The 12,610-nt window shown below is 44.3% G+C and overlaps 1 protein-coding gene and 1 long non-coding RNA gene across 9 annotated transcripts in view; both read left to right on the forward strand.

Annotated features, from left to right (window-relative positions):
• The window catches only part of LOC310673474, a 39,648-nt gene extending 38,993 nt beyond the window's left edge, over positions 1-655 (forward strand). The window contains exon 3 of the long non-coding RNA XR_014509052.1: positions 40-655. This is a non-coding gene — a long non-coding RNA (uncharacterized lncRNA). The remainder of the gene's footprint in view (positions 1-39) is intronic.
• A 10,685-nt stretch (positions 656-11,340) lies between these two features.
• Positions 11,341-12,610, forward strand: part of KHDRBS2 (KH RNA binding domain containing, signal transduction associated 2) — a 325,396-nt gene continuing 324,126 nt past the window's right edge. For 4 of the 8 annotated variants that reach the window (XM_083431747.1, XM_083431748.1, XM_083431749.1 and 1 more), the window contains exon 1: positions 11,341-11,730. In XM_083431747.1, coding sequence (XP_083287873.1) covers positions 11,640-11,730 — 91 coding nt within the window. In that variant the 5' untranslated portion in view covers positions 11,341-11,639. The remainder of the gene's footprint in view (positions 11,731-12,610) is intronic. The other 4 variants (XM_083431750.1, XM_083431751.1, XM_083431753.1 and 1 more) reach the window with 1 other exon arrangement.

The raw sequence follows: 12,610 nt of genomic DNA on the forward strand, positions 1-12,610 counted from the left end.
CCATAAATGATTAGGGAAATTCTCGTTTTATTCCAACAGATCATGCTGCTGCCCTTTGAGAAAGAATGAAATTGAGGAATCATTGTCTTTGTGACTCTTACACCTACTAGGCATGATCTAGATTAGGAACTCTGGTTGGCACACAAATAAATTCTAATGAAGAACCACCAACCTCCTGACCTTCACTACAATACAAGTCTGTTTCCTAAACTGTCATATATCAAACCCTTAGTGCCATGTAGAAAAGCTAGCCACAGTTATCTACACTGTGGCCACCGGCTTCATTTCACTCTAAATTGATGGCTCAACTGGTTGTTTACAAAGATACATCTCCTACACTAAAATGCTAGCCCATTAACTTTGAAAGTCGGCATCAGAAGTTGACATGTTCAACAGATGAGTCAGAAACACATCAGATGTTTCTCTCTTGTTTTTCCCTTAGGTGCACTTCTGAGTTGTTTTAGCTTTGCACCTCAGAATATGGAAGAGTCATACTTGCAAACAAGATATCGTACAGGTGCATCACTGGGGACTCCAGAATCAGTGCTGATCCCCCTGAGTATGCAACTCAGTTTAAACTGTGATTGCTTCAGGAAGATCCACATAAACATTTTAGAGCAGAGTATATGGAGTGGTTAGATGGGTGCTAAGATCTCCTTTCCCCCAATGTTTCATTTGGTGCGGTCCGTTCATATAAGCACTTACCGTATTTTTTGCTCTATAAGACTCACTTTTTCCCTCCTAAAAAGTAAGGGGAAATGTGTGTGCATCTTATGGAGCAAATGCAGGCTGCGCAGCTATCCCAGAAGCCAGAACAGCAAGAGGGATTGCTGCTTTCACTGCGCAGTGATCCCGCTTGCTGTTCTAGCTTCTGAGATTCAGAATAGATGTTTTCTTGTTTTCCTCCTCCAAAAACAAGGTGCGTCTTGTGGTCTGGTGCGTCTTATAGAGCGAAAAATACGGTACCTGGGGAGAAAAGTGTTTGGAAGGAGAAGCTATAGGGAAGTAAGCAGGGTGGGTCCATAGTACTCCTTTGGACTCCACTCTTTCCCTATATACATGATTGGGATAGACTCAGGTTTAAACCAGTGGGTCTGCTATGGTTAACTACAGTGATGTTCTCTTGTTGTATTGTGTATTGTGTAATGCTGTATTGTGTTTTTAACATTCGGTTGGAAGCCGTCCAGAGTGGCTGGGGAAACCCAGCCAGATGGGCGGGGTATAAATAATTTGTTGTTGTTGTTATTCCCTTGACTTCGGTGTATATTTCAACATTCCTGCCATTTACATCCTCAGAAACTACATGTGAAAAACGACAACGCAAAGTTCCCTTGTGTAATGGGATGAAAGCAGCTGAGCATTCAAGTGCTTGCAGAATCGTCGGCTTAGATTAGATGGCTTACTGTGAGCTTCGCCATGAAATCAGATAGTGGACATACCTGCGTTTTCAACAGCGCAATATTAGAGTCTGAGTGGCAGCAGCCTGTTTCAATACACACTTGTTTACACACCTATTTTAAATATTTTGTCATAAGGTGCCATACTTCAACATTATCTCCATGGATATTGGCTAATGGGCAATTTTCTGTGTTCTGACATATTGCCTTGTTAGTACCTCATTAACACCTGCTGCTAGTGAACAGTATTCCTTGGGGACTCTTTTCTGCTGTGCACTCACCTGATGGAAAGCTAATTGCGTCACTGTGTAGCATTCCCATTAAAGCTGCTGAGCATCTGTGATTAATAAGGCACTGCAGTAATGAGGAAGTGAACCTAGGACTCAAAAACACCTCCCACTCCCATTAGGTTTGCTTTTGAAGGCCAGGGCTTTAACGGCAAGCCTCTCTGGGGCAACCACAACATAACCAGAGCCTCCAAAGATCTGGCAATGGGGATGGGGTGAGGGGTACATCAGGTAAATGTCTTGAACAAAGGGGCACTGTTGTATTTATCCTGCTTGGCACCTCAAGTGCATGGAAACTGTGTGGTCTTTGCTTGTTATCCTGCCTTCCTGTTTCTACCCTAACTTAATATGGAAGAACAAAAGCAAAGTTGTGTTTTATGATGGACATTCCTCTCTCCTGTCAGCCCACAGAGCTGGTTCTGGTCCTGAGAGTGTGGGGGGGGGATGCCTGTACTAAGGGGGAGAGTGCATAAAAATGGATATATCTGAAAATAGCGTGCAGGTATGCAGTATATCAGGGGAAATTGCTTGCAAAAAATATGTGCACTAGTCAAAACTGTATATAAAAGGTATTAGGAGAAATCTGTACTAAAATGCTGAAGAAATTTCATGGAGATTTATTTATTTTTTAACCCCAAATTGCTACAGAAATGTGGAGAACTGAATTTAAGGCTGGGGAAAAAATGAGAAACAGAGTGAGCTTAAATTAACACATTCGTCCATCCCTACTGTGGAATATTGTGGGAAACTCTGTATTGAAAACCAGACATTTAAAATGGGGAGACGAGACAGGGCAGGTATGAGTCATATGTCCTGCTCAAGTACTGGGTCCTTTGCAGCTGCCCAAGGGGTTTGTGTTGTGGAATTAGGTCTGCCTGTCTGTCCGAGAGAGAGAGAGAAAGCGCCAATATAGTAGAGGAGAAAGGTCTGCCTTGTCTGGAACTGTCTGTGCTCCATGATTCTGAAAACTGCCAAAGAAGCCCTTAAGAATATTTGCTTCACTCACTCACTCACTCACTCACTCACTCATTGTTCTAGATAGCTAGAGAGAGCCTTAGCTAAGGGTCCTAAAATGCGGGCAAACTGAGAATTTTCCTGTGATTCACACCAAAAGGCTATTTCATACATTCTGAATATGTATCCAGTCTCTAATCAGACTATGCCAGCAGGTGTACAGTTCAGAACCAATCCTGCCTCATGAATGTGTGCCTGTATGCTAGTATGTTTGCTTATACACATTTCTCTCATGCATCCTTTCATTCTTAGGTGCACACTTAAGAAAATATATAATTCATGAAGTAGTCCTTATTTTACATTTGTGATGGGACACACACATCGCCTAGGTCTTCTCAGATTGACGTGGAATAAATAAACCTATTTACCCCATGAAGGAAGTGTGATGGGGTCCTTCCTCTCTCTCCCCACCATGATCCTTCACATCCTTGTATTTCCCTTTCCATTCTCCTCCAGTCTTTCACCTCCCCATCAATAACACACATATGAACAAGGGGTGTCCAGTCTATTTTCTTCCAAACCCAGTCTTTTAAAAAAAGTAATTAATGGGGGGAAATCATTGCATGCAGAATGAAAGAGCTGATGATATCTCAACATATGGTTACAATTAATTAGTACTCAGAGTAGACTCTATCGCAGAAAATCTAACACACATTTAAAATAAACTCCTTAAAGTACTGGCATAAATATAAAGTAGAACAAAGTAAAGTTCTGCTCTTTAGTAAGGAACTGCAAGGTACAGCCTGAACCTGCAAGAATATAATCAGATTCCAATTTGTGATAACAAGATGGAGCTCTTAAATTCTGAAGTTGCACTCATGAGCGATGATGACCTAGCCCTGCAGCTATGCAACTCAAGTGAATCATTATCCCATACAAATCTTTGTGCTGCACAAAACCTCTCTAATTTACGCTATGTCTGCCATCCCCATGTGACTCTTGAATCAAGCATGTTGTCCAATAAATGAAGATTTGTGTACTATTATCTCTAGCCACTATTGTACTCAAACTTCATTAGACTTTTGAGATCCAACGTTCTACTCAAAAGGAAGAAGCAATTATCTCTAACGATATGCAATACTGCTAGGAGTGTAACAAGCTTCTTTCAGACACAAGCCATCCTCCTTTAGGAGTGCATTTTAATTTTGTCGGTGCCTGTGTAACATCACATTCCCAATAACTTAATGACGCCACAGGTAGCTCTGAACTCAGCCCTTTCCTCCTCCTTCCTTCTTCCATTGGTTAACCATGCACTGTACCCTATTCTGTTTCTGTTTCAGCAGCTACTGATAGCTGAAAGGTGAAATGGATGTCAAAATAATAAAGTGAGCAAGGCATTATTCGAATAACACAATGGCCCTTCCCTACCAATCCATCCACCTGACAGGTGCAAATGGGTCACCTTTCAACGAAGTGCATTTATTTTTTCGCATTTAGAACGATGCAAACAATTCAAACCTTTAGAATAGCATACCGTTCTTTCAAATACATCTTTAAACTTAGAGTAGGCATGGTGGACATTTATAATAGGTATACACATTTCAGCCAAATATAATTAGAAAGGAAAAGTGCCAAGATATCAGGCCCTGTCATGGTTTAGAACTAAAATGCCAATTCGCTTTGCAAAAAAGGAGGAAGAAGAAAGAAATGTCAATTATTTTCATTCTCCATTGCTCGTTCCCTATTAAAAGCTCTGTGGTAATGGCTGGCTTTGGGACACCTGGTGTGTTCAGCCAGGAGTTTCAGAGAAGAACGTTAATGGAAGGCTTATACTACAGGCCACAACTTTGCACCCATCTGCACCTGTATTGCTTGTACTTACTTGCTTGCTATATATATTCCATTTGTATACCGCCCTTCCCCACAAAGGAGGCCAGGGCAGCAAATAGAAAAAGGCCTAGAGCAGACTTCCTCAACCTCAGCCCTCCAGACTACAATTCCCACCATCCTTGACTCCTGGGTCCTGCTAGGTAGAGATCATGGGAGTTGTAGGCCAAAAACATCTGGAGGGCCGAGGTTGAGGAAGCCTGGCCTAGAGCAAAACAATACAACAAAAATAAAATAAAAAAACATCGTTTACACATTCAAAAGGACCTAAAAGCATTTGAAACAATTCAAAACATCTAAAAATAATCATATACCCTCACAGCTAATCATTTCAACGTCTCTGGAAACAGTATTGTTCGGCCAGGAGTATTTTTAAATTCCTCCTGAACATTTAAGAATGTAAGAACCACCTGAAGGATCAGACCAATGGACCATCTTTTCTAGCATCCTTTTTCCCCCACAATAACCAACCAGATGCCTGTGGAAAACCAGCAGCAGAGCACTCTCCCTTCCTGTGACTAATTTATTTTTATTTATAAAATAAATAAATTATATATTACTAATTCATTACTATTGAGGGAGACAGGTGCATGTTACCTGCAAGGGGATCCCACAAAAAAACTCTTTATGTTGCATCATCTCTTCCTATCCTGCCCATTGGACCTTCTTCCCCTCACAAAGGAAGGGCTCAGATCCTCTGACCAGGCCTTGCCTCAATGAAACAAGGCTCTCTGTGCTGCTAAACATGGTGGTTGATCTGAATCCCTGTTGTGGTTCAGCCTGTTTTCTTTCTAGGTCCTCGTGCACTTTTTATTCTCCCTCCTACTCTCGTTCCCTGCATGTGGGTGTCAACTCTGCACCTCCTCAGAGCTCTGTCACATCCTTTCTCCTTGCTTTTGATGCTTCACTCTGCCTCCTCCCCTTCCTTTTTTGCTCAAGTCCCTGCCCTTATCTGAAGACTCTGATTTCTCAGCTTCTTGCTTTCTGTCACAATTCCCTTTGATCAGAATTTCTGCAGCATGCTGCTTTGGTCATATTTTTTTGACTTTGTTCTCTCAATGAGCTCTTTGCTATCAGTAAATTTCCCTTCTCTGGCCCTTGTTTGATCTCTCTTAACCTCCAGCCCTCTCCCTCACCATTTATTCTACAGCCTCCAGTCTACCTACCATTTAAGTTCTCTGCTGTCTCGCTCTCCCATACTTCAGCACTTCAACTCTTCCCAAGCTTATCCTGACCGCATGGTGCTTTCCATCAGTATTTTCACTGCCTTAGCTGAACACTTTTGCATGTCCTTCAGACTGACCTTGGCTGACCCTGATCAATTTCCCCTGCTTTTGATTACTGCCTAACTAGAGAATCTCAAAATACTGTGCAAGCTCCTTTCACTACACTCTTTCATTCCAAACTCTTCCATGTTAAATCCTAGGGCACTTGCCTTCCATTGCCTCCCTACATCATTGCCTTTTCTTTTCTTTTCATTTCACTTGCATACCTGCAGTTCATATCCCTTATTTCAACACACCTGTGCAAACTATATTTCCATCTTAACATGGAAGAGATATGATGCCCCTGATTGTAGCCTATAGAGAACAGTTTTGGAAAGCTCATTATCTCAGGTTTGTCCATGTAGAAGGATGCCCCAAATCTGCTGCAAGGTTCACTTCAGATGGAGTTCACAAAACACTTCTAGTGCGCCAATAAGTTATTTGAAGCAGATGCCTCTTCTTTGGTAGGGGCATCAAATTGAAAGATTTCAGTTACAGTAGCAAAATAGTCATCCAGTACTGCTTGTTTTAAGCAAACAGAAATATGAGAGGGGCATATTTAACCACTTTGTAATATAGCAGTTTGTAACACAGCACCTTACAGAGCTATGTGCAAAATCACATTGCAATTCACAAAACAATGCCGTGCATAAAAAATCACATTTATACATTTGGCTACCTTTTCACATTCAAGTATCTCATATATGAGACATACATGTGAGTTACAAAAATCAGCCGCTGTTGAATTGTGGGATCCCAATAAATTATGGATGCAATTCTATGCATAGTTCCTTGTAAGGAAAGCCAGTTGAACTCAGGTAGATTTACATCTGAGTAAGCATGCACAGAATGGGGGCTGTACATCAACTTTCCAATTTCAAAGCCCCACAAATTTGAGATCCCTGTTTCACTTGATGAACTGTTCTGAAAATTACTGCAATCGGAATCAATGGTAATGTGCGTGCTTGCAGCACCACACCACGTTTTTGCCGGCATTATGGGCGGGGAGAAAACTCTTAGAAAAGAGAGAAACTTTTCCCAAATGCTCACTGAAAAGCTTGCAAATCCTGAACTGATTTTGAATTAAGACGAGGACAACTTGCCTTTCACTGCAGTTTGCATCCCCTTTAGCCTAGTCACCGGGATCATTATGCATGTTGTACATAGGTAAGCCTTTGCGTGGCGAGTTCCCGCCCCCCACCAGGATAAATAAAGACACGAGACACCATAATTTAAGGTTAAATGGGCGAATTAGGCCACAACTTTATTGAATTCAGGAATGAGAGGCATTGGCTTAGGCATTGGTCCTATCGACTATCCGGCTCCAGCCCATTTACTGGAGACATGGGAAGGGTTAACACCATAGAGGGGGAGTCTCCTGCTGAGGCACATCAACTAGGAGCTCCCCCGGGTCACCCACTCTGGGGCGTGCCTTTGGCCCACACCTCCATAGGCTTCGGACAGGGCCACGCCCCCCGGAGTCCTTTATCGGACCACCCTTCGTTCACTGGGGGGAGGTGATGGCGTCCTCCCCCCCCCCACACATCCTCTTAACCCCTTCTTACCAATACCTAACCGTCAATGCTAAGGAGTTGTGACGAGTTGCTACGAGGTAGGCGAAAAACCAAATGGCTGTAAATTGGCAATTGGGAAAAATTCCTACCATGCCCGTTGCGGCAACAGACCGAAGTCCATAGCAAAGTCAGAGACCTACCTAAAGCCTACCTAAAGGGAGGGAGGGTGGGAAAACGTGGGGGCTAGTCAGCAAAAAGAGGGCGAGCCCCCTCTGCGCCGGCCCTAAATAGGGCAGGCCCCCCCCCAGCCAGCCGATTGGCTGGCTGGGGGGGAAGATGCGGCCTGGCTGGGGGGGAAGATGCGGCTCACGTGGGGGTGGGCGTGAAGCCCGCAACCCCACCTCCTGGGCAGGCCAGAAGTGGCTTTACTTAAGAGCAGCTGGTTTAGATAAAGACCTGCCATTTACAAAAAGCTCTTTTTTCCAAGGTTTCTGTTGCCGTGACACCTTAATCCAATACTTAGTTCTTTTTTTGCAATACATTCCACCACATCCACACTTCTTTCCCAGCAAAGAGGGGACTATGTATTATATAGATAATTGCAATCATTTAACAGCAAAGGAGTTCTTCTGCCAAGCATAGAAATGAATGCAAATGTATTGAATATTTGAAGACTTTGAACAAACTGAGTGCTTATTTAGAGTGAGATTTGAAAAACAAATAAAAAGCAGTTGTTGTTTTTAAAAAAGGCAAGAATGAAAGATTTATTCTGTTCTTCAAGATGATGCCTTCTTGTATCTATGTGGACTATTTGACTGTGTATTCTTGTTTATAATTCTCATATCTTGTGGAAAGATTTCTTCCTGAACTACTGTTTTTTAACTAGCCTGTCTGTTGTGCTTCCAGGCCTACCTGTAGGGCATCATGCTATGATAATGAATTATCTGAAACAATGATAGCATCTATATAGCTTTGGTTTATCTGGGACTCAGAGGCTGCCACACCACAGTTTTATTACAAAGCATTCCATTCTGTTTTGCAACAAAAGACTATCAACGTGAGTTCATTTAACTGAAAAAGGAGACTCATTAGGAGCATCTGTTAATATAATGGAATAAAAAAGGCCATTATTTTAATTGATATTCGCTCACATTCTTCTCCTGACCACTCAGAGTTGTTCTGTACTGTGTGTTTTCTCTCTGGATGGCAGAGCTTTTAACCATCCCCATGATAGACTATTCAACAGCATAAAATATATCACTACAGATATATATTTTCCAAGAGCTGCCCTGCAGTTTCCCATTTGTAATTCTATCCTATTACTTTCACTTCTTAGCTTTTGCATCAGTTTAAATAATGCTTCTATTTGTTGTGTTGTTCTTTCCATATACGTATCTCAACTCCTTGGAGCTGAGATGTTAATACCAACCTCATTTGTGTGTAGTTGTGTGCACACATACACACGCACACGCACACACGTATGTGCATCCATGTATTTGCAGATGTTGTGCTATTGTATATATTTAGATTTGAATGGCCCTCATGCAATATTTCAGTTGCAGCAATATTTCTCTCTCTCGGGGTTTTAGTGGTACTGGTCAGTCAGCTGCATCCAAGGGCCGATTCCTGCCCATCAAATGCAGGTCTCAGAACCTGCTCTTTGCTCTGGCCAGGTTGTCATTTGTGCAAGGACCCTGCTTGAGAGTAAGCACCTCTTCTCTCTCCCTGGTTGCTACTTCAGATCTTGAACCTTGCCTGTTTTGCACCATGCAAAACTTTTAACTTGTTAGTGTGGAAAGTTTTGCTTTCATTGTATTAGTGTAACTCAATTATTTACTTACTTATTTGCATATGACCAGAATATCAGCAAGATGCCTTTTTGAGATGCTGGATGGAATTCAACATCATGCCATGATGAATGTTCCATCTGCACATGCATTTCAGCTTGCCAGATGAACTGATTCTCCCTCTCGCTGCACACTGTTTTGGGGCTTCCCCTGACCCTTCTAGAGCCAATTTCTGGGGAGCAGGCTACATGAAGTACCAGAAACTAAGGGAACATGGCCATATTCTTTGAGCATCAGTGCTGTCTAGTGGCTAGGACGGAGCTTTTGGAACTGGAGACCTTGCTTTAAATTCCAGCTCAGACAGTCGTGGGCAAATCATTGCCTTACTTTTCCATCAACAGCTTTTGGGAGAGGGCGAAGTCCCATAACCATGAAAGGAAGCTCAGCTGTCATACACTGAGCATTAACTGGCTGTGTTGTTTTGAGATATAATTTGTTTCAGACCCAGTTTGGTTACTTCAATCCCTAATTAAAAATGGTTCCTAGGTCCAGATCTCAAGTCTCATGAAGATTAATGAGACCCCAATGTATTTCTATGCCATTTCCAGTAGCCATTTGGAAGGTCTGGAGGTTTAATTGTCGTTTTGAGGGTGTGCCTTTCATGTGCCTTTGGATGACTTAATCCATTACTATAGAACTGAGGAGGAAGCAATGATGTCCAGTTTAACAACAGTGGGACTTCAGGGAAGTATGTACCTAGTATCAATCTATGTTGCCAGCTTTGGCAATCTGTGTTGCCAGGCTCTTAGGAAAACTCAGTGTGAATGCCTTTCTATAACCATTCCATCTTATCCTTTAAAAAATCTTGCAGGAAGAGATGCACAAAGGTAGGGTAGCCAATGGGATGCCTTCTAGATACTCCCGCCAGCCCCAACCAGCATAGCCAGTGCTCTGAGAATCTGGGACTTGTAGTCCAACAACACCTGGAGAGCACCATGCTGTCTATACTTGCACTAGGCTGCAATGTGCATAGGGAAGGAAGACTTCAAGGAATCGGAGTGGAGGAGAAAGCAAACCACATTAGTTGCTTCATTAATTCTCTCTTGTGCTTTAACAGTGCCATGCACCACCAAAGGGCTGGTACTTTTCTGCCTTTTGGCTTGCAGCTAACATTTTCTTTTACCCCATTTAAAACATTTCTTTATACTGTCCTTCATGAGGACTGAATCCAGGGCAGTTTGCAGTGCGAAAAACGAAGCCCAGGTTTAATCTTACTACCTCCTTCTGCTTTTTTGTGTGCTCAGAATGGAGGGAGATTGTATTCCCCATTTTATGATCAGGCTTCTTTCCCTAGTCGGATGGGGAAGCATTTCCAGCACTGTTTCTGTCTCCTTGCACACACTGCCAGGAGGAGACTGCAGCTTTCAGCTTGACACTTTTCTTTCTCTCCATCTGGTGAAGGCAACATGTTCGCTCTCCCTTTTATGCTCTCCAGCAATAAAAAACCTACCTGGATCGAGTCAAGCTGCTGTACGGTGTTTATAGTAAGGACAGGGCAATGAATCAAACCTGCAATGAGTATTCCGCCCCCCCCCCCCAACGCCGCCACTATTTTAGATGTACCAGTCATAACAATCAGCTCCCCACCTTTCAGCAGTCCCGACAGAAGATGGGATGAATAAGGTTGATCCCCCTTGCAAAACTTAAATATTGGTGATTAAGAGCACAGCACGCTCCAAAAGGTGACAACTTTCTTGGCTAGCAGGATGTTACAAAGAGTCTCTGGGTGCGTATTAAAAGCAGCCAAGCAGCACTGCAGACCAGTAAAATATGCGGTGACCGGGCTAATTGCTTTCCCTGAGAACCGAATTGCCAGGCGTTTATGAGGGCGGCGGGGGCGGGGTGCAAGGGAAACAATTCGGCCCCTGACTGTAACCCAGCGTTGGGTCTGCTGCTGCTTCAGACGCCGGGTCTAGGTTGCTCTGTCCTTCGTCCTGCTTCAGCACCTTGGACAGCGAGCGGAGCGCCTGGTCCTTTCCCCTCCCCTCCTTCCCACAGACAGCAGCGCTCCTGTCTCTTCTCCCCAACCTGCCTTTCAGCCGGCGAGGTTGGGTGGGAGCCAATCCCACCGCAGCGCTGCCCCGCGCATCCCCGCCTTCCAGCCTGCGACCACCAATGTGAAGGGAAAGGAGATGGGTGGGAGGCTTCTTTTCCACACCTCCCTAGTTAAAGCTTCTGGTATGAGGCTGGCGCTCAGTGGCGGGGGGAGAGGCACACACGCAGACGGGCGAGCAAACGCGCGCGCTGCTGGAGGGAGGGGAGCAGGAGGGAGGTGGCCGCGGGAGCGCTGTCCGGGGTCCTGAAGCGGGGACTGAGCGAGGGGTGCTCCACCTGCCGCCGCTTGGGTGCATGGGGAAGTGAGCCATCCCAAGTGCCACGAGCAAGGGGGAGGGCGAGAGGCGAATCTCACCCGGGGAAGCTCCTGCCACTGTCCTTTTCCAGCACCACCTCGGGCAGGCAGCCGGTCCAAAGTGCCGCCGAACATACTATGGAACAGGAGAAATATTTACCCGAGCTGATGGCAGAGAAAGATACCTTGGATTCCTCCTTTGTTCATGCGATGCGCCTTTTGGCTGAAGGTAAGACTTCGCTCGCCTCCCCTTAACGCGGAGATCTCTCTTGCTTCTCTCTTGTTTCATTTCTCTGCCTTGCTGCTGCCTACAGCGAACTGTTAATCTCCGCTGCTGTCTTGAACCAAACTGAGACGGGTTAAGAAACGTGCAGATGCACATCCGTTGTTGGGAAAGAAGGAGAGAGCGCACGGCTCTTTCTGTGATATGATCTCAGATCTACATACAGGCAGCGGTTGCCCAGACAGAAGCGGGTGATTGGGAACGACTTAATCGCATTAGAGATTGCAGTGTTCAGGCAAGTCAGAAAGTGCAGGGGAGAGAGAGGGGTCGAGTTTTGCTTTAGAAAAAACGCAGGAAATCCTCAGACACTGTCTTCGCCTTGACACAGACATGCGAACGGGTGCGCAACAGTAATCTTAGCAGTGGGGACGGTATGCTGGCAGCATTGCTTCAAGGGGCAAGGTTAAGCCAGAGATGCTGACAGGTTTCTGTAGAAATGCTGTAGGACAAGTAGGGCAGTTTGTGTTCATGGCAAGACTCCGGAAGAAGAGCCACTTCCCTCTTCTAGCGTCAGTCCAGTTTGCAAATGAATAAGCAACAATTAGGCATGCTGTGAAATGTGTTGGACGTGGATGTTCTGGTAAGAAAGGGCAGACTCTTAGGGAGAGACAAGATTCATGATTCTTCCCCGGTTCTGTCCTGCAATAGATTTTTGGAGCTAGCATACAAAACAACTTCTGCTCCTCAGTATACAGAGCATTCCCATTGCCAAATACAAATGTTGCCAGTATCTTCCACTTAATAAATAACTACCAGGACTGTAGCCATGACGGTTGCTGCATTTCCATGGAAAGTGTGTGTTTCCACAAGATTTTATTTATTTTCA

The sequence above is a fragment of the Podarcis tiliguerta genome (assembly GCF_965153285.1).
Source record: "Podarcis tiliguerta genome assembly, chromosome: 3".
Classification (NCBI taxonomy): Eukaryota; Metazoa; Chordata; class Lepidosauria; order Squamata; family Lacertidae; genus Podarcis; species Podarcis tiliguerta.